Source organism: Zeus faber, assembly GCF_960531495.2.
Source record: "Zeus faber genome assembly, chromosome: 8".
NCBI lineage: Eukaryota > Metazoa > Chordata > Actinopteri > Zeiformes > Zeidae > Zeus > Zeus faber.
The window spans coordinates 23,015,996-23,038,213 of NC_137195.1; the positions used below are offsets into that span (position 1 = coordinate 23,015,996).

A 22,218-nucleotide genomic window follows, 5' to 3' on the forward strand; every position below is an offset into this window, starting at 1 on the left:
TCACCAACAATGGCATGTGTTTTGAATTGTATCGTATTTTCTGTTATTTTTCATTTTAAACTGACATGATGAAGGACAAAGCCAAAGCTCTACTCCAGTATCCAAACTTGGACACACACTCAAATGGGGTTTCCAAGGTTTTAACCCAGTTGCAGTGTGCTTCGGGTGGATTCCTGCCTGAATTGAGTGGATGCATAAAAAAGAAGAAGAGTGCAGCCAAAACAGCCTCCTGCCGATGGTTTGCCTCTCGCCTCCGGTCTCCCTGGCCTGCTTCGAGACAGCAGCCCGGGGACCAACATAGCTCAAAGGGAGGAGCAGAGGAGCCTCCAGGCCCTCCCACCAGCTATAAGGCCGGGGGCAGACGGAAACACTCAGAGAGCACGCACACGTGGAGCACTGAGCAGGAGGAGGGAGAGCGAGAGCGAGGAAGAGAGAAAGTGACATGAGAGAGAAGAGGGTAGGTTGCCGTCTAACTTAGAATAGGAGCAGTTACTGTTTTCCGGGAGGAGAAAGACAAAAACAAAAAGAAAGCAGTGAGAGAGAGAGTCAGGCAGACGCCAAATTGAACATCTTGACCAATTATGACTTCTCTATCGCTACATCTGAGGATTAACTAAAGAAGAAGCAGCGGGATTTTCCAACACTTCTGTGTATGAGCCAGCGAGAGAGAACCAAGAAGGGACTGAAATGGTTTACAGCCACTTGTGAACCAGTGGCTCCATTGTGTGTGGTAAGGCACTAGCACACCTGTCTCCAGACGAGAAGATTCGCCAACATTTAGGAAGGCAGTACGTAAAACATATGATAGGGTTGTAGAGGCAACTCTACACCCACTCTATGTCCTTATACACCTGGCTTGAGGAAGGAAAAGGGGACCAAAGGACACATTTAGACATTGCACCTGGAAGTTTTTCTTAAACCTTTTTCAGCACCAAGCGTTTGCTGCAGACTTCAAACCACCAGTGCCTTCTTCTGGGTGTTGAGGTGAGATATTACAGACACTGAACCACTGTTGTGCAAAGATGACGTTCGCCATGTTGCGCACGGCACCCCCCGCGGGTCGCTTCCTGTACGGCGACATCGCCCTGCTCTCCGAAGACGACGAGGAGAATGGGAGCGAGGGCTCGGGCTCCGAGGAGCGCACCACCTCGTCTTCCTCAACACATTCTGCCGCCTTCCGCCTGTCCTCCTCCTCTCCATCTGCCTTCCACATCAAGGTGAACAGGAAGAGGAAACTGTGTGGAGGAGGAGGAGGAGGAGGAGGAGGAGGAGGAGGAGGAGGAGGAGGGGTTGGAGGCCTTGGTGTTGGCCTCGGTGTTGGCCTTGGTGTTGTTGTTGGTGGTGGTGATGTGGGGATGCTGGGGCCCCCGGGGTCTATTCCTGCGGCTCCTGTGGAGATCCGCCAGAGGAACGCAGCCAACGCTCGCGAGAGGGACCGCACCAACTCTGTCAACACAGCCTTCACAGCGCTACGCACCCTCATCCCCACCGAGCCAGCGGACAGGTACAGCAACACCACTCATCAGAAACATGCTTACATACAGATACACATGTATGCATGCATACAGATCTGGAATGCATTTTGACTTTCAATTTTGTAGTTCAAGAGTGATTGTTTATTATGAAAAGTTGAGAAAAAGTAGTATATATATATATTTGTGTCATTAACTGCTTCTGCATCAGAAAGATACACATGGGTGTATCAATATATTACAGTGTGGGTGCATCACAAAACAGTATAATTGTATCCCTGCAGCTAAATATTTAGCTCCTCGAGCTCCTGAGTAATTTCCTCTAATTCATAAAAATACAATGTTGAAATTATACCATTTTAAATGAGCAATAACCACTCACTTTTTAAAAAACAATCTCAACATAACATTTTTTCAAATGTGGATTTATAGGAAACTGTCAAAGATTGAGACGCTACGACTGGCCAGCAGCTACATCAGTCACCTGGGAAATGTTTTGCTCTTGGGTGAAGGACTTCATGATGGACAGCCCTGCCATGCCCCATCCCCTCCATTCTTCCACCTCAGCTCCTCCCCAAACCGAGGGTCTGACCAGTCCGCTCAGCCAAAGCACATCTGTACTTTCTGCCTCAGCAATCAAAGGAAAATGGTAAGCCAATGGAAAGATTAAATTCATAGTAAAACAGTCCATAGTAAAACATAGGATATCAAATCCAATCCAATGCAATAAAACAAAATATATCCTTTAATACTCTACAAAGTATCTAAATCAGATGGCTAAAATGCTTCTGCAAAATGCTGGAAAATAAGATGAGATTAAAGGACACTAAAACTGCTGGTTGTTGAGATCCTCTTATCGCTTAATGAATCCTCAAAAGTTGTCAACAACTTTTCAAATTCGCCCAGTATCTGGATGGAAACATAACTATTGTCACCGTTAAAGGACAGAAACATTTCCCCCTGACTTAACCAATAAACCAATCGAATAATTAACTGGAAGGATTGTAATTTAGCTGGGAGCTGCAGGTGTAGGTCAGTGGAAAAGGTGATCACAGAGCGAAGGCTGAGCTTCTTTAGGGAAACTCTGCGTTGGTTTCGGGTCATTTTAATGTTAAAAGCTGACCTGAGATCAGTGAGTGCAGCTGTAAAACAGATTGGCCCTTGGGGATATTAAAAGGAGAAGCGCTTTAAAGTCCTCTTTGGGGGTGAAAGTCTGTGTATTATTGTACTGTTGAGAGTTGGTTTTACTCAAGCAGGTGGCCTTTAAGTTCAGAGTAGCTTCTAACACGTATAGGACATGACAGTAAATACGGGCATATATCTTGTGGACTATTAACAACTGAAGTCACACAACAGGGAGGTAGAGAGAGATGGGCAGGCAGGTGGCCTCAAGTCTCACAATGATGTCTTCACTCCGCATTATAACTTCTACTGGCCGCTCAGTATCTGATGAGGTGATTTGTTGTCTTCAATTAAGATTAATAATAGTAATAGAAGTGGAAGTGGCTGAAATTGCGGTGGAACTTAAAAAGTGGCAAAATGGTGCTCTACCGAAGAAATGTGATGAGGATACTTTCATCCAGGACTGCGTTCAAAGAAAAGTTTGGCCATCAAAGGTTTGCTGTCGTGCGTGTGTGTGTGTGAGTGTGTGTGTGTGTGTGTGTGTGTGTGTGTGTGTGTGTGTGTGTGTGTGTGTGTGTGTGTGTGTATGGAGCAAGAATGAAGAGCAAAGACTGTTGCTACTAATGGATTCCATTTGTTCACATTGTCATTTGACAGAATTGAAAGCGAAGTGACCGTAGCGCACAACTCCTCCAATGGCTTCCATGCTATCGATAGAGGCAAGGTCAACTCTGCAGGAGGCCTACACTTTAACCCCACACACACACACACACACACACACATACAGTATGCACACACACAGCCTAGCCACTGCCCATTTAGCAGGATTTATGGCCAAGGAGCTGACATCTGGCAGGCTTCCCTATTATCCCAGCAGTGTGTGAAAGCTAATACCCTCCGCAGTGTCTAAACCCAGAGACCCCTTAGCTGGGGGATAACCTGAGTCTCCGCAGTGTACCCCCTCAGTCACGCACACACACATACACACCTCTGCGCCAAAACACTCTCCGTGTGAAAGCACAGACCCCCTCAGTGTTTTCGACCCAGACACCTACAGCTGTGAGATAGCTGGCAGTTCCACCGTGGCTTGAACTCCACCTCTCGGCCTCTCACCGCTATATGGTTGCCTCCCCCGAGCGTCTCGCTCTTCTTCTCTAACTGAATTTCTATTTCTCTCATTCTTTCATGTTTACTTTATCCCTTGCCCCCCCCCCCCCCCCCCTCTCATTCCTCTGTGTTTTCATGCCACTTTATTGTCCCTGTGGGGCAATTGCATTTGTTTTCCGACAGAAGCACGGGCACACATGCAGTATATGCTGAAAGCTTGGCAAAACAGCAGGTAACAATTGACTACTTCCAAAAAACAACTAGTTCACAGCTCACCCAGTAACCATCGCTTCCTTTAACCTTGTAAAAGTACTGTGGGGTGTAGAATGTGCTTTTCCTTTATATATATATATATATATATATATATATATATATATATATACTGTATATATACTGTATATGAATGGTGTGGAGTAATTGTGTGTATGTGGAGTAATTGTTGCAACAAATGGAATAGTGCATTTTGGCAAATGTCCAGCAAATTGTGTACGTTCCAATCCAGTGGTCGTATAGTCCACTATGTATATCCACGTGGTATAAGGAAGGAGGAGTCCACAGTGCATAGTCTAGAATACACTGTCTAACATATACTGTTGTATATATAGTATAGTCTATATTGTATCAACTGCACCATACCATGACCCCACTGGTCCAAGATTCCAAAAGTTCATAAGCTAGACGAGCCGGGAGACTGCAGAGCTCAAGTCAACTGAGGCTGAGGATCATCTCGACAGGTAGCGCCCCAGCCCCCCAACCACCCCCCCCCCACCCCCACCCCCGCCATATTGATCAGTGAGGTGGAGGTCAGAGGAGTCACTAGGAGCTGTGTAACACCATCTGCTGCTGATGTCCCAGGACTGCCAGTCTGGGAATTCATGCTGTTTGAAAAGAAATGTTCATGTCGAGGTTTCCATATTGCAGTAATATATAACATATGACTCCCTTTTTCCTCAATGTAATTTATGTCTAATTCTATCTATTCACAAAAAGTGAAAACATGATTGCTATGATACAAAGGTACTTCTGCATTTCTTTCAGCAGACCTAGTCAGACCAGAAGTAATAACACAGTTTTAACGGCCACAAGCACCTTGGAAATGGGGAAATGAAGGGAAATGAAGGCAATAATCTAATTTTTATGATATGCTTCTGCTACTAAAACAAAAGTGTGTCAGGTGTAAAAAAAATGGTCCAACATAAAAAGTTGTTTTTCTTAACCTAGAGGAGAAGTATGAGCGTCATCAGGTTCAGCTGAAGTTTAAACCATTGGGTCTGATGTGGAGAACTTGAGAACCATTTCATTTTCCCTGGAAAGGGCGGCTGTACAGTACATTTAAGTGGGCTAAAGGGCAGAGCCAGTGCGGGGTGATTACGGAGAGGAAGCGGCTTGCGAAGGTAAAATGAGACCGCTGTGTTCCGAGCGCTCTCCTTTGTATGTTTTCCTGGTCGGTGAGGTCCATCACCGCTGTCAAGAGGCTTTAAACCAGTAACCTCAGAGATGAATCCATCATGTTTTTATGTACGATGTGTACATAAGATTGTTGTTTAAAAATAATCGTAATTTTGAAAGAGATTAACTCCACAGAAATCTCCCAATAAATCATATAAAAACTTTGAAAAGAAAAAAAAAAAAGGCAATGTGAATAAGCTTCAATATTCTCATGTGTATTTTTATTTCTCATCTCCAATGATGAATGATGGAACTTAAAGGTTCATTATGTAAGATTCTCTAGTGTTGCTCCGCTAGCTGTTTACACGGGGATTAAACAAACTTAAAAGGGCAACAAACTAATAATTTTACCCTCCCTGTAAGTGTATGAGGCTGTAACACTTAAGTCCACTCAGAACATATTTACTGTTTGTTATAGATCAGGATAAATGTGGTGCACTATCTGGGCTGGGCGTTTCAACATTTAACATAATTAATTTGAATTACAATTTTTTTTAAAGCAGTTACCACATTACGTCTGCAACACTTGCATGTCTGTGCTTGGTGATGGAGTAAAAAAATTGAGAGCCATGTATGCAATTTAAGGTGGATTACTCACCATGTCAACAGCTAGAGGCGCAATCTTACACAGAGCTCCTTCAATGGTTCAGGTTATTTTCTTCTTTATCATCACCTTGAAGAATGAGAAGCAATTACTACATATTGACTCTTGTTTTAAAGTGTCCTTGTGTATTGGTTACGGATTCGCTGGCATCTCTCATCAATCCAATACCAGCCGCTAAGATGGGTTTCCAAGAATGTTCCGAATGCAAAACCCAATAGCAAGAGTCAAATCAAATATACCACATATCAGAGAAAAGTGACTTGATTTACTCTTTTAGAAAACACTTTTAGAAAGCATGTGATCTATAATATGATCTCTGATATCTGACATCTGGTGGTGAAAGTAGAATCGGTACATCCCAAAATGTAAATTCTATACAAAAATAAAAAGGTACAGTTGAAAAATGTCTAAAATAAATGTATCTTCACATGAGGGTTCCTTTGTAGCACGGAGGGCAGGTCTGACCGGGGCTAATCCCTGAATCACCGAAATAGAGCGAGTCTGGGGACCCGACAACGCTACAGCAGCTGTTTGTGCTGAGATGCGTCACACACAGTGCGAGGGGGAACCAACATCGACTCCATCTCTTGTGAAACGCGCAGGGCCGAGGGTGGAGGAACGAGGTGTGCTTGGGGGGTGTTCCCAAATCCCAGGGCTGTCTGCTTGATTTATCCACGTGTCCTGCTCCAAACCTCTTTTCCGCCGCTCATCAGAGCAGCTGTCAGCTACCTGGCTTTAACCTTCCACAGGGAGACTGGAGCTGTACGACTTATTTAATTACCTTGGCTCAAACAACTCCGTTTGACCTCCGCTTGAGATCAAATTGTTTGCCTAGAGCTATTTTATTGTGATCTTGCAAGAATATCAAGTGTTACCACAGCTGACACCTGACTGGTGTTATCGGCGCACTCCAAGGCCACCGATAAGCACTGTGGCAAAACCCAATTAAATAAGATTGGAATTCATTTAAAGGACTCAGTTTTAGCGAGAAAGTATTTCTAGTTCTGGCAACATTTGAAACATATCTTTTACTTCGACGTTTTCTAAGTCAGTTGACCCTGCAATTTACAGCATTTGTGCTAATTTCATTCATTCATCGATTTTTGCAAAGATTTGAGGCATGTTTTTTGTTTTTTTGTGATGATCTAATTCTTTACTTAATGAATTTTGGATCCGAAGCAAGCCCAGGTCCGTTGTTTATTATAATTATTTTATTTAATCTGCAATTTACTTTAAAAAATAGATAGATAGATAGATAGATAGATAGTCTTAAAAGATAAAGTCATCAGTATAAAAAAGAAAGAGATAGAAATAAATGTCAATAAACAATAAACCTAAAAATTAACTAAAAATGCAAGCAAAAAATGAAAGCATGTGAACACAGTCTGTGAGGAAGCTCTTTTTTGTTATTAGGTTGTAGCTACAATATAAAATTGAAATCTCTGAAGAACAGAAGTTTGCTGTTTTTGTTTGGTCACAATTAAAAAGGAATACTAAGTGAAAATGTATCGTAATGTGTGAAATTGTACTGTGACGTGTATTTCCAATATGCTTTTTTGGCGGAAAATCTATTAGAACTAAATCAGTTTTAGTTTGATATTTTGAATAATTTTAATAAAACCCAGACAGTAAAAGTATTTTATAAGTGGGTTTTTTTTTTCATGGGTGCTTAGAAAGCTGCCTGTACAGGAAAACAAAGAGCTCAAGTGATCGTCCCACTGTGTGTGAGTATGTGTGTGCGCGCACATGTGTGGTGTGTGTCCAAGCGTCCTTTCAGCATGTAAGCCTGTGTGGCTGTGACACTACCGTCTATGTGTCAGATAGAGATAAAGAAAATGTGGGTGTATGTATGTGTGTACCTTTTAATGTAAGTGAGTAAAATGTGTGTATATTTGTGTTCCAACATGTGCCTGTGTGTCTATATATATATATATATATATATATATATATATATATATATATATATATATATGTATATATGTGTGTGTGTGTGTGTGTGTGTGTGTGTGCGTGTGTGGAGTGGAGTGGCCCCTATGTCTGGAAGTCGTTGGCAGTCCACAGTGGAGCAACAAATGAGCTAATTGTTCTGTAAATGATTTATCCTCTGGTGAGGCCTGTAGAGCCAGTGTTTAATTCAGCTGCTGCTATTAGAAACACATTGACTTTGGGCTTTGATGGCGATGTTAAAGAAGCCTGGAAACCGCTCTCTGTGAAACGCCCTCGCCGTGAACACACACACACACACACACACACACACACACACACACACAGACACACACACACACACACACACACACACACACACACACACACACACACACACACACGTATGGTAAGGTTACGCATGCGCGTCATTCCTATGTACGCCATTGTAGAAACACAGGCACACACTGACACTTCTGTGCGTGTGTGCACACATATAATTTTCCTTATAGCCGATTGTCAGCCAAGATACAGATCTTTCTGCTTCTTTGAGCGAGGAAAAGGGGAAGTCAAATACACAGCAAAAAATGATTAATCATTTGGCCCCTGGTTCAGCTTTCAACACTTTCCAAAATAATGGTCCACACTCCGAGAAGGAGTAAAGGCAAAGGGCTGTAGCGAGATAAAGAGAGAGAGACTCCACAGGACAATGCATATATTTATTTATCCTCAGAGTTTAGACAGATTGCTTTAGATTGTATAGTGACTTCACAGCATTTTTTTTTTGTTTGTCGTTTTTTAGGGGGACGAATGAGCCGTGTATTGTCGGAGCTTTGATGCCTGGGTAGCAGCGTGCTAATGACTGTGGTTTCTACAGTCGGCTGGTTATTAGTCTGTTTCTCACTGGAAAAGAAGCATTACGTCACCCGGGTGCTCAAAATGCAGCTGTTTTGAGGTCGTAGATTAAAACCAAATAACCCTCATTTGCTGATTGTTGTAGTGAATTGAAATTTCATGCCAAGCTACTGTATAAAGAGAACCAAGGCTTTGGTCTGTTTGCTGCGCCTTGTAAAAAAAAACAAGTTTGTCTGAAAAAACTCATATATCGGAGGGAAAAAACGCTGGTATGGATGTGTCGGCTTTCGTGTAAAAGAACGTCTGTGTGTGGATCTGTCCATCTGAAAGTTTGGTACAGATGGAAACAGTTAGACTCCAATTAAGGTTTGCTGGGTCAAATAGCTAACAAAATCTATTAGTAAAACTCTCATTCTCATGTCATTAAGTCATTAAGCACACAGTTGCTGATGGAGCTGGATTGAAGCAACATTTCTTTGGACTTTTCTTAGAAATGAAGCCAAAATTAAGCAGTATCACACGACAGCTGTTATACTGTGAATCCGCTCGACATACAGCACAACCTCCAGTCCGATCGTGCTTTTATACGTCAGCTATCTAAACAAAGCCATTTCTCACGTGGCGGTAATTTCAGACGGATTAGGATTTTTGCTGTTTACTCGGCTCCACCAGCAAAGAAAGTTGCTTCAGGATTCCATCAAGTAAGAAAGGTTTTGCTCAGCAACATGTAAATATTTCCCGACTCCCAAGTGTGCAGCGTGCAGAGCAACTCGCACAGAGTGCTGTCGTGATGTACATCAGCAATTAGCAAATTGAAGTAACCAACCAGAATTTACTATTGCACGACATAGCACACTCCTAACCTTAACTGTTTGACAGACGGTAAAAAAAGGGTCTATCAGTTCAAACTGATTAATCGGCTACAACACACATCTCAATGCAAAGGATAAATTGCTGGTTCGTTCGACAGGCATGGGTAATGCTGTACGTCATCTAAGGAATATTCTGGAGTCGTTTTGACACCGGTTAGTAAATTGCAGCAATAAATGACTCAAATCTTGTATATCAGTGCTGGCTGGTGCAGAATCCATCTAAATTAGGTCTTTTAAGGTTTGTATAAATCAAGCAAGTTAGTCCTCACAATGCCTATTAGTGAACCACACGGTGAAGTGGAACTCATATCTGATGTTTCCAAAGCCACATAATAGCACGCTGCGGAGCGTCCGATGAGTTAGTTAGCTTAATTTAACGTCTGGATTCCACTGATGTGTTATTTATCATAGAGCCTGACTTGATGTGTATACATTTTTCACAATAACTTTGATCACTCGGGAAAAAAAACTGATACTGGACCCTTGGGACACTAATATTTACCTACGTAGATTCTCTTTCTTTTAACATGATTAAAAAATAAAAAAAAATCTGCAGGCTTAAGAGACATGTCAGTTTTTATTTCATGGATGAATACCAATCTCCTTATATGATTTTCAGGCCAGTGCCCAAGTGGAATTATTTTTTCCAACCAGTCATTCCTCTCATGAAGCTGCCAGGGACTAAATTAGATGTTTGTGTTTGACAGAGTGGCTTAACGCAGGAAGAGAGTGAGAGAGAGAAAGTGCATGGAAAATCCAGGCTTATAGGTAAAGCAACACCCCGGGATTAGGTTTCCAAAAAACAATCTTAGGGATTCGAAGCAGATGAAATGTTTTCAGCGTTGATCGGATGCCGTGAAGAGGGTTGATTATTTTCCATCTCTGAATTTATGTTGAGAACGGGCTCGTCTAGCCTAAATAAAACAATAACACCGTTTTCCAGAATGGTTATATCGTTATATCGTATCTAAAGTAAATATCATCAGGTAATCTTATTAGTGTCTGACAAATCACCCCCGGGAGAATTCACCGGTATGTCAGTGCTTGTGTGTGTGTGTGTGTGTGTGTGTGTGTGTGTGTGTGTGTGTGTGTGTGTGTGTGTGTGTGTGTGTGTGTGTGTGTGTGCGTGTGTGTGTTTGGAAAGAGACCGCAAAGGGAAAAGAGAGAGAGAGAGAGAGAGAGAGAGAGAGATTTCATCCAACCATGCCCTATTAGTCTTGGGGAGGTTGTTTTGACTAGCATGGCCAGCTCAACACCCCCTCGTCTTGTTTGGTCTATACCAGACTTTAAAGCCTAATCTATGGCTTCTTGCAACTCGCGACAGACTTTGGGTCGTGGGCGTATTCCTAGTGGGTCTGCTGCAAAAAAATATCCAGTATATTTCACTGGGAGGGGGTGGGTCCTTGGCTAGAAAAGAACCCCCTGCAGGGATGGCTTTATTTCAGTTACAGTGGCTAAACATGGGGGGGGAGCAGTTCTATTGCCAATTACTTTTTTCATTATCAGACCCTAACATTAGTGGTGCACCAATACCCACATAAGGTCGATATTGGGCTAAAAGTGCTGAAACCGTACATTAGCGAAGGAGATCGGGACTTGACTATCTCAAGACTTGACAAACAGATTGTGTCCGTCGCGATCAACTACTATTATTGCACGGCTGTGTGGAACATTCAATTCTGATTGGTCAATAGCAGCCATTATAATCAGTTTTTTCCAAATAATGACATTTTTCATTATTAATTGTCATTATGTTAGCGGGCAACCAGTTCTCTGCCTGGATTCACGTCCCTCGCATCACGCCGCCCACATGCTAATGCTAATACAGCCTACAACTGAGAGACTTTTATTGAAAGCTCTTAAACTAGGCATAATGGTTATAAAATCATTTGAAATCACTTTCAATGTTATCACAAACTAACCTCTGCCAGGGTGATCAGGGGTCTGAGGGGCTTATTATCCTTTACATAGTTCACATTGTTAATAACATTTTAGTCGGCGTGGGAGGACTGATTACATCCCAATACCAACTGATCTCATCCTTATCCTCTCCCTTAATATGAGTCCAAACACCTACTCACCTTCGCCTGATGTCAGTCGTACAACTTATTCCAAACACCTACAGCTACACCTACACAGTCTGATGGGAAATGTGAAGCAGGTGTTGTATTGATGAGAGGAAATTTGGGGCTCGGGGGTAAGAAGGAGGAGGAAATGGAAAAAGAGAGGAGCGTTTGGGAAAGAAGTGAGCAAAGGAGAGGAGTAACGCAGACGAAGAGAGCAATCCGGCCGGGAGGGAAAAAAAGGAGTGAATTCTCCATTTTTGCATTTTTGCATTTTCTTTTCTTCACAGCATTGTCAATGAACTAATGTCATATTTAATTCATTTGGGAAAGTTGTGTGACCCAAATAAATGTATCAAATCATTGAGATTCTCCAGTTAACCCGCTGCTCCATTTGTGAGAATTATTAAAACAATTTTTGCTCGCCTGTAGCAAGGTGCCCCACCCTCACATGAATAATAATAGCCATTTTTAAAAAAACACTCATTTGATTTAAACTCACAACGTACTACACAACTTGGAAATTTAACAATTGGGTTGCTAAATTAAATAAGCTTGATAAAAAAAGAAAAAGAAAAAAAGGAATCGACAAATGATTAATTTCTAGCAGCCCAGTAGATGACAGCCCTGCGTATTAGTTAGCAGGGAAGGGTTGTGAAATTTCTGCACGCCGTCCATTCCTTTCCACGGTCTGTTTGATTGGTCAACAAAATGCTTTGAGTGCCGGCTGAAAAGTGAGGTTTTTTAAGTGGACAGCCTGAAAGACCGAGCCAGAGGAGTAGAGGTGAGAGGGGGGAAAATGTGATGTTATTTTCCTGGCCACTGCATGGAAAGCCTCTTCGCCAGCCAGGAAATCAAGGCTGTTCTGTTTTGATACCATAGATAAATGAGCGGCATATCATGCGATGCTATCATACATCAGCTGGTGAGGTCACTGTGCAAACACTGTCTAAGTTAACAGTCTGGATGCTAGTGCGTGGATTTGTGTGTGTGTGTGTGTGTGTCTGTGTGTGTGTGTGTGTGTGTGTGTGTGTGTGTGTGTGTGTTGTGTGTGTGTGTGTGTGTGTGTGTGCACATCCACAACCCTTATACTTTCACACATAATACAGGCAGTTAAGGGTTGTGATTTTATTCTAATTTTTTATTTTTTTACCGTGGACCAATGATTGCAAGCACAATATAGCAGGACAATGTAAGGAATAATGCTGTGAAACAATGCTCCACAATAACTAATCATAAAAAATAAAAATAAAAAGCGCTAATATGGCGCCAGGTGGCGACTTCTAAGAAAGGTCAGAGAAACTCCTTAACAATGAATACAAAGCGTTGAAAAGTTTCGACATTAACTCCACGTACGCAACTATGTCTATACTTTTTAACTCTACTCGATATCTAGCACATCGGTGTGTAAATGACTACCCCTACTATTTATTTTACTATTATTTTTTGAGCACTCATCTGCAGAAAAAAGATACACTCGGGCTGAATTATAGGCTTTGTTATATCAGGGCAGCCGCTACATTTTACAGCATGTACATTTTACAGCAATAGCTATAAACCTTTACTTAAGGATATATGTCAACCAGGTAATTTTGCGTCAAGGTATTTGTACTTTTACTCAAGTAAAAGGTCTGAGTCTGAGTACGACCACTGGGAAAGAGTAAGGTCCTTGTAGGCAACATACTTGTGGTTTGTGGCTTTATTTTGGGAGAAAGAATTCAATGAAACAATTGAATGTAAGCTACACACCTTTTCCCCGACAAGAGAACAAAAAAACAGAGAAATAAGATCCAGTCATGCTCTCGGGATACAATTCTGATTTTACACCTTGTTCCGACGTGAAAATAACCTCCTTTTATTCTCCGAATCCATTTCCACTCCAGGTGGTGCTTATTAAATGTAACCTTTTTATGTCTTTCAGAACAAAGACAGAGACCGGAAGACAGCCATCAGAAGCTAACACCGAGGCCTCACTCCATCACACACAGCAAATGTGTCTCAGTCCAACATATCGGACTCAAACACTGTGCTAACGGTGCTTCTTGGGGACCCTTTTTTTTTTTTTTTTAAAGACTCGCGGGAGTTAAGGACCTTGGAGGTACTTAAGTGGTACTGTCGTTTTGAATTTTTAAAAATGCGCCATGCCACATTTTTCGACCTTTCAACATCTTTTCGAATGCTTATCGTTTTTCATACTTTTTTTTTTTTTTTTTTAAGTATTTTCACATACTTTCCAAGAACCTGAGGAACTTTTTTAGCAGCATCTTTTGACTGACTTTTTTACTGTTGCTGTTCAAAGACCAAACAACTCAAACGATGAGTCTGAAGAGATGGCGGGAAAACACAAGAAACATATCTGCCATGAAATACAAAGTTGTATTCATTAAAATGCTGTGTGTTTTTTTTGTGTAAACTGAGATATAAATGTATATTTATGTGACGTAACATTATATAAGGAAACTATGATATTTAACAGTTAATCAAACTCACACAATGACGATTCTCCTCAGTCAAACAAACAGATTATGACAATGGCTGGGAGTATTACAAAATAGAACAAATCATGCAAAACCTTTGTGGTGCTGATATTTCCCAAAATATTTTTAAATGCCCTAATGCTGGAAAATAAGTAAAGATGTCCAATAAATATTTGTGTATATCTGGAACTATTTTTTATAGTGTCTTGCTTCAATATCTATCTATCTATCTATCTATCTACCTACCTGTCAGTCTGTCTTTCTGTCTGTCTGTCTGTCTATCTATCTATCTATCTATCTACTTACCTACCTACCTATCTACCTACCTACCTACCTACCTATCTATCTATCTATCTATCCATCCTCACACAAATGCACTAGAAAGTACGAGAACACTACAAAGTCGTAGACCACTAGGGAGTAGTAGACCACGAGATAGTACAGGACCCCTAGACAGTAGACCACTGAAAGTATGAGACCCCGAAACAGTACTAGACCACTAAAAAGTACTAGACCACCAGAAAGTACGAGACCCCTAGACAGTTGACCACTAGAAAGTACGAGACCATGAGACAGTACTAGACCACCATACAGAACGAGACCACTAGAAAGTACTACGCAAATTGACAGTACTAGAAAACAAGAAAATACTGGACCACTTGAAAGTCCTAGACCACTAGAAAATACTATGCCATTATATAGTACGAGACCATAAGAAAATACTAGACCCCTAGAAAGTCCTCGACCACTAGAAAGTACTTCACCATTAGACAATAAGAGACCACAAGAAAATACTAGACCACTAGAAAGTCCAAGACCACTAGAAGGTACTAGATCTCAAAAAAGTCCTAGACCACACCAGACCACTAGACAGTACAAAATCTCTAGAAAGTGCCACATCACTAGAAAGTCCTAGACTTCTAGGTAATCTGAGACCACGAGACAATACTGGACCACTAGACAGTACTAGACTACGAGGTAGTCCGAGACCACAAGACAGTACTGTACCACGAGACAGTACTAGACTACTAGACAGTACCAGACATCTGGAAAGTACTATGCCACTAGATAGTACTACACCTCTTGAAAATCCTTGACGACAAGACAGTACTAGACCTTTAGAAAGCCCGAGAACACTAGATATTCCTAGACTACTACGTAGTCCGAGACCACTAGACAATACTGGACCACTCGACAAGACTAGACTACTAGACAGTACTAGACATCTAGAAAGAACTACACCACTAGATAGTACTACACCTCTAGAAAATCCTTGACGACTAGACAGTACTAGGCCTTTAGAAAGCCCTAGACCACTAGATATTCCTAGACTACTACGTAGTCCAAGACCACTAGACAATACTGGTCCACTCGACAGAACAAGACTACTAGACAGTACTAGACATCTAGAAAGAACTCTGCCACTAGATAGTACTACACCTCTAGAAAGTCCTTGACGACTAGACAGTACTAGACCACTAGACAATACTTGACCACTAGACAGTACTAGACCTTTAGAAAGTCCTCATCAACAAAAATATCGGAGACAGGCCTCAACCTGTACAGAGCTAGATCTCTAGACAGTACTACACCACTAAAAAATCAAAGACCACAAGAAAGTACTTGACCACTGGACAGTACTAGATTAGGGAGCCAGTAGGCAGAGACAGAAGGGCAGAAGAAGAATACGTGGAAAACAACCATCTCTTTTCTGTAGTAAGTAGAGGACAGGAAACGTGGGGGAAGGAAAAAACGGAAGCACCAGATTGCATCTGCAGGTACGGCTTCTTGGACTTCTGCCCACGTGAGTCTCCCTCGCTCGCTGTCCTCTCCTTTACCTTTCCATGTGCTCGCTCTCTCTCTCCCCCCATTTTTTTGCTCCCGTACTCTTCCTCCCTTTTCCCTGGAGTGCCACTGGGCCTGGATCTGGTGGGTGATGGCTTTCCAGCCTGTGGAGCCGCACCGAGTGCCCTTTTCTGCCCTTTTCTGGACTTTTTCCTTCGTCTTGTCCTCTCCTTTTTTCTTACTCTCCCTTTCCTTGGTATTCATCAATCTTTCCCTCTACCCATCCCTCCCTTCACTAATTTTTTCTCTCTTTTTCCATCTATTCCTTTCTGCCCCTCTCTCTCCTGAGCATCTCTCTGCCTTGCTTTTGTCCTTCGGCTGTGCTTCGACAGAGAGCAGCAAGGATGTTTCTTACTTTGTTATTTGGTTTATTTATTGTTGAATGTTCTTCTCCTCTCTTCTGTCCACCTCATTCTGACTTGCAAAATTGAGCTCTTCTTGATCTTAGCTGGTCCTGGAGTGGTAGACTACGTGGTAGGAAAGCATTTTGTCTTTTTAATCACTTCTTATGACAGTCAAAGAAAAAAGAATGTTCTCAGCGATTCCAGTCGCGAAGCCACTTTAGCCAAAATAACTGCGAAGGAAGTTAATTGACAAGGAATAGGGCTTTTATTTGGTATTTATTAGAAAGGGAATTATTACAATGCTACTGCTGCAAAAGATGTTAATTATCTGCCCCGAGACCAGAAGTCTTCGGGGTGTAAATAATAACCTTCTCCAAAGTGAGTTTTGCTTAAACTAAAAGTGATTTTTATTTTATTTAACGAAATGATTGGTGATCGATTGGTAGTTCAATTTTGGGTACCTTTACTAATTTGAAACATATACATATATATATATATATATATATATATATATATATATATATATACTGTATATATATATATATATATATATACACACACACACACTCACACACACACACACAAACACACAAACACACACACACGTTTATTTACTATTATTTTTTAATTTTTCATTTCATTTTAATGAAAGCCTTCTGCCATGCTGGAAGCTGTTCATTTTAAAAGTCTCTTGCATCTATATGTAGCGCTTACTTCAATTTCAATCAGGAAGATCATTTTGTTTTTGTTATTCATTGTATGTTATTATTTTGTCTCGTTTGGCAAACCTTTGCTGTTACTCACCTCCAGTGCTGCAATCCTTCCTTCAATCCTTTTCATTTAAAAAAATCTTAAAATTTATGATTGGCAGTGTCAACGCCCAAGTGCCTATTTTTTTCATCATAATTAATAATCTTGCAATCGCTTGTGTCTCAAATTGAAGTCCATCTACACTGCAATATCCTTATCTTTGTTATGCCCTTCTGTGATTCTAATTACATTTGTGGAACTATTTCCCTTTTATTTAGTGAAGCGTGTAGAGCTCAGGCAACACCACATTAAAAGCGTCGGTATATTTTCTTACACCAGAGCTGACACTTTATGAAAATCACATCTTTCCTTCTAGTTTAAGAAACCTCAGTTTCTGACCAAAAAGCAAATAAACCGTGAGCGTTTTGTTTTTTTTCAACTTCAGTGGCTTTCTTTTATTCCAGAAATTCTTTCATGATCTGCAAAGAAGCCTAAATTGACGCTGCTTTAACTACATTGCTAAGTCGGCGTATCCAGTTTAAGAGCAGTTGGCGTTCATCCTTGGACATTCCTTCAGAAAGAACAACCTGAGTGTAAATCCACTCTCATTTCTGCATCCTCCACCATATCTCTAGAATACAAGTGGGAATATTTTGATCATGCAAATGCAACTAAAGCTTGACTTTACCGTCTGAATGATATCATCTGAAGCATAGTTACTTAATGTACCAATAAATTAAAATAGTTAAAAATAATAATAATAATAATACAAAACTGAAGGACGATTCAGTTTCTTATAAACTCTCCCTCACAATTTATACTTACTTATTCAAAACAAAACACAGCCAAGTCATGGACTGAAGACATTACAAAATGTTTTTGTGGTGAATCAATACAATAAAGGCTGGAGGATTAAATGGAGTTCTGACATATGACGTAACACATAAAAGTTACAAAGGCAAGGTGTCCTTTTTAAAGAGAATAGTCCTCGCCGCTTTCCACTTCCTCAGACATTATTAAAAAAAGAAGAAAAAAAAACCTTGTGTGTTTGGCAAAGAAAAAAAAACTTAGTTCTATTAAAAGTCAATGAGACAAAGATAATATTACTGCTGAGAGTAGTTTTTTTTTAAGGGAAGCAATAGTTTTGAAAAGCACTGTGTGTCTAGTGTGTCCTAATGACTTCTGGTCCAGTTAGTCTGAGAGTCTGATCTTTCTAGCAGGCCGTCTGCAAGAGGAAGGGGGGGGCGGGGGGTCTCGGTTCCTCCCACACAGAACAGATCAGGTTCCCCCCTACGCCTACACACACTCACACACACACACACACACTCACACGCACACGCACACACATTTGAAATAATCTGCGCACCACCAAATCAAATACAGTGTATATGCACGCAGTCACACACACACACACCCACACACACACACACACACACAGCCAACCTCAAACGTCTACCATGCAACATCCTCACGCACACATACACACCTTTTTAACACACACACATGCACACTTAAGCGACCCACGCACCAGCGATAATACACACACACACACACACACACACACACATAGACACGAGCAGAGAGATCTGTGATATAGCTTAGCTGTCTAATGATCTCTGTATTTTACAGTGATGAAAACAGATCAGCTGAGGGGCAGACTGCTGCGGTACATTACGTGGGCGGTTTTGGACTAAGGTGACCGGAGGTTGGAGGATCGATCTCATCTCATTATCATCGTAATGGGCTCTGGCTAAATGATGCCCCCCCAATGGAAACCTGGCATGTGGCTACCGATAACTATGTTAAGCCGTCCATCCATTGGATTTTCGTTAACCGCTTATTCCTGTTCAGGCTTGCGTGGGGCTGGAGCCCGACTGGCCTAAAACACTTTGTGGCGGTTCCTGAGCTGTCAAAGTTCCTTCACAAAATTCAGGGATGGAACTTTCTATGAACAAAAAATGACGACACAGTATATTGAATGGAGTACATTTTGTCTCCCGCTCATTTAAACGTATTCTTTGACAATCTGTTAAATCCTGTGTGCACCGCAGCACCTGTGTGACATCAAAACTGAGAAACACATCATCACTATAAAGTTCATCGGTCTGCCAATAGGGTTACTATAACATTGCCATTGTGAGATAAGTTATGGTTTATAAGGATGAAGAGCACTGAAGTAATGACTTCTACCACTTCCAGACGGTCTGGCACAGTCTCAGTAGCACGCCCTCGCATCCCAGGTGCAGGGTTACTGTAGATTCAAAGGATTTGGAAATTATTTCCTTTTGCATGAAGGCATGGAAAGCCATACTGACTTTAAGCTCACAGATGCATCCAAGGCGCAAACAGGAGGTCATTACTGGAGGAACTGGTAGCTAGCATTGATCGTGCTTTGGAATGACACGTGGTTAAGGATGTGATAAGGTTAAGGATATTTTCATAAATTAACAAGTGTATCTCAACAGAGATTTTCGTTAAAGTTCACAAAAAGGAACCCAAAATGTAACAGGTTGATGACACGTAGAGGGAACTCCAACAGTGATGCCGAATCAGGACTGTTTTTGCTTGAATGCTACAAGGTAGAAAGTGTGCCTTCACTTTCTACCCTGCAGCAGTCAGGCAAAACAATCCTGATCAGCCGTGTTGGTGAAAACACAATGCTATGATATTGAAGCTGGACTACAGAATAAAGCTGGATTTTCGAAAAAGATAGAGACATAAGTTATTGATCAGTTTTAGGAAAACAAGGACACAAACCACAGACTACAGCAAGAGTTTCAACGCATCCCAACAATTTGAAGGATTATTCTATGAAGTGGAAATGTTCAGGCAAAGTGGAGGTCCTGTTTCCTGTCCTTTCTCATCATGATTCAAACAAACAACCAAGCATTCCACATCTTAAAGGCCATAAATACAAGCCACTTGAAATATGATATCAACTCTTCTGAAGCTATCAGGGAGCCAATGGAGAGCTGCACCAACAGTATTGTCCCAATAATGCAGATCATTGTAATAGAGTATTGTAATATTGTCCCTCCTCCTGTAGCTGTCAAAAACTCTGCTCCAGCTCTGGACAAGGTGCAGGCAGAGCCGAGTTTACAGGGAGTAGCATTAGCTTCAAATATCGAGGAGATGAAAGCATGCAGGTGCTCTTCTGTCACGGAATGTCAGGAACAATTTGATACTTAATATTCATTCAAGATTAAAATAAGCATTTAAAGACAGAATAATGAGGATATGAAATGTTTAGAATGGAAGCAGAAATCAAATCCAGATTTCTAGAGGTGTTCTTCGTTTCACATGCCAGATGTTTGATGTGGCTGTATCTTGGGCAAGACGTTGCACGATGACTTTTCTCTGTTGTCAGAGATGATTTTCCAGAACATAATGAAGAACAATAGAAGGGAGGTGTTTAAGGAGAGAAGCTTAGCTTTTAAGAGATTTGGCATTAAGGATGATAGCCCTTTACAAATGCGCTCCATCAACACACAACGAGAGAACACACCGTCAGATCATTTCAGGACGTGTTCTTTCACCGCCACATATTGGTGCATCAATTATGTGTTTTGTTCAAATCAGCAGGAGTGACTCTTTTTCTTTTGCAAACCCGTAATGAGAGAAAAGCCGATGGATGGAGCGGGGAGTGGGTGCGTATTAACACAGATGAAAAAGAGAAAAGAATGTTCAGCCAACGCAAGGTTCGTCACTACACCGTATTGTGACCATGACCTGCAGTGTCTTGGGAGTTACGACTTCAAAAGCAAGAGTGAAGACCTGTCTTAATTAAAGCCGACAGGTTGCATCAGGTTTGGTTTCCTGTCAGGTTTGGATTCAAACATTTTCCTCTTGTGTTCTCTCTCGCTCTGTTAGCCTCTTGACCAGCTTCCTCCCTTCCACTACCGTCTCAATAAAACACGGAGACGGCGAAAAGATAAAACGATGAGCCAAGAGTGAATTGTACCTTTACCCCAGTGTTTCTGGCAACAGCACATTACTCTTTCTGACCCACCTGGGATCTGAACTGCGCACACACACACACACATCCACACTCTCACAAACACCAACATACACATGACGTGCACACGTACACACACACACACTCGGCGGGAGGCTAACTGCTCCAAGTGGGAGCTGTGCTGCTGAGGGCCGGATGAAAGGAAACACTAAAACTACAACAAGGGAAAGACAGGTGGCCAGTTTGGCAGCTCCCCACGTTAACACACACACACACACACACACACACACGCACACACGCACACGCACACACACACACACACACGCACGCACGCATGGACAAAATCTCCTTCCTCCTTAACACCCCTGTAGTGCACACCTGTGAAAGTGCCAAAATCTCTGACTTTCACTCTCTGCTCACTCATTCTGCGTTTCCTCCTCTCTCCCTCTCTCTTGCATTTGTTCGCTGCATCTCCCCCTTTTTCCTCTCCTTCCCTCCTCTTGCCCCGTCCCCTTCTCTCCCCAAACCAACCCACCTACTGTCTCTCTTTCCTCCCCTGTCTCTGATGGCCTCTCTGTATAAACATTCCTCTGGTTAGCCAGCAGCCCCGCTCACTTTTAATTGCTTGTTAAAAAGACATTTCCTCCTGGAAAGGATACCACCATGGAAGCCTCTGAGATCCTCAGTGGATACAGGTATGTGTATGCATGTGTGCGCGCGCGTATGTGTGTTTGGATGCACGTAAGCGGGTGTAATTGCATGCACAGATTGCATGTGTGGGCTCCTAAGATTGCAGTGTGTTCATGTGCATGAGATTGTCGTGTTAGATCACCAAGCACACATCGCTTGTAAACGCCCCCCGGCGGAAGTACATGACAACCTTGTTTATTTCAACCCCCTGTCTAAGTAGGAAATTGTAACAAATCAAATACCAGATACCTCAAGCGTACTCCAAGAGCATTTTGTTCCGTAACCTCAAAACAGAAGTCACATATCAATATGAGCTCAGTCCAGTGCTGCGAACAAGAATCACCCTTAATATAAGCACCACTGGTAATGGGCCGTAACACCACCAGAATTTTTTTGTTACCAAGTCAAGTATAATGGCATTCAGGCTTAGCATGAACATTTTTTTTTTTTTTTTTTCAAATCCAAAAAACATTATGCCTTGCTCAGTAATGCGTCTCCCTGTAGTCAGGGCCAGTTCTATACTGTTGGGAGGCCACAGGCAAGTCTTTCTCTATCACTCTTTGAAGAAATGAATGACTTGAATGCTCAAGCACAGTATAGGATAGGCCACTGGTCGGCACACATACTGATGGCTCACACATACACCGCAGCAATTTCTTGGCATTTTCCTGCTTTATCTTCTCCGCCAAA

The 22,218-nt window shown here is 41.8% G+C and overlaps 1 protein-coding gene across 1 annotated transcript; it reads left to right on the forward strand.

Moving 5' to 3' along the window:
• Positions 1-389: 389 nt before the first annotated feature.
• On the forward strand, positions 390-14,102 carry LOC307233878 (basic helix-loop-helix transcription factor scleraxis-like). Its single transcript, XM_080005336.1, has 3 exons — positions 390-1,504; positions 1,905-2,121; positions 13,389-14,102. Exons 1-3 carry the CDS (start codon positions 1,023-1,025, stop codon positions 13,425-13,427), a joined length of 738 nt encoding a protein of 245 aa, XP_079861462.1. The 5' UTR covers positions 390-1,022; the 3' UTR covers positions 13,428-14,102.
• Positions 14,103-22,218: the final 8,116 nt, after the last annotated feature.

Coding starts and splice junctions, on each gene's coding strand:
- LOC307233878 (XM_080005336.1), top strand. CDS start 1,023: ATGACGTTCGCCATGTTGCGCACGGCACCCCCCGCGGGTCGCTTCCTG. Junction 1,505..1,904: donor CCCACCGAGCCAGCGGACAG/GTACAGCAACAC, acceptor GTGGATTTATAG/GAAACTGTCAAAGATTGAGA. Junction 2,122..13,388: donor TCAGCAATCAAAGGAAAATG/GTAAGCCAATGG, acceptor TATGTCTTTCAG/AACAAAGACAGAGACCGGAA.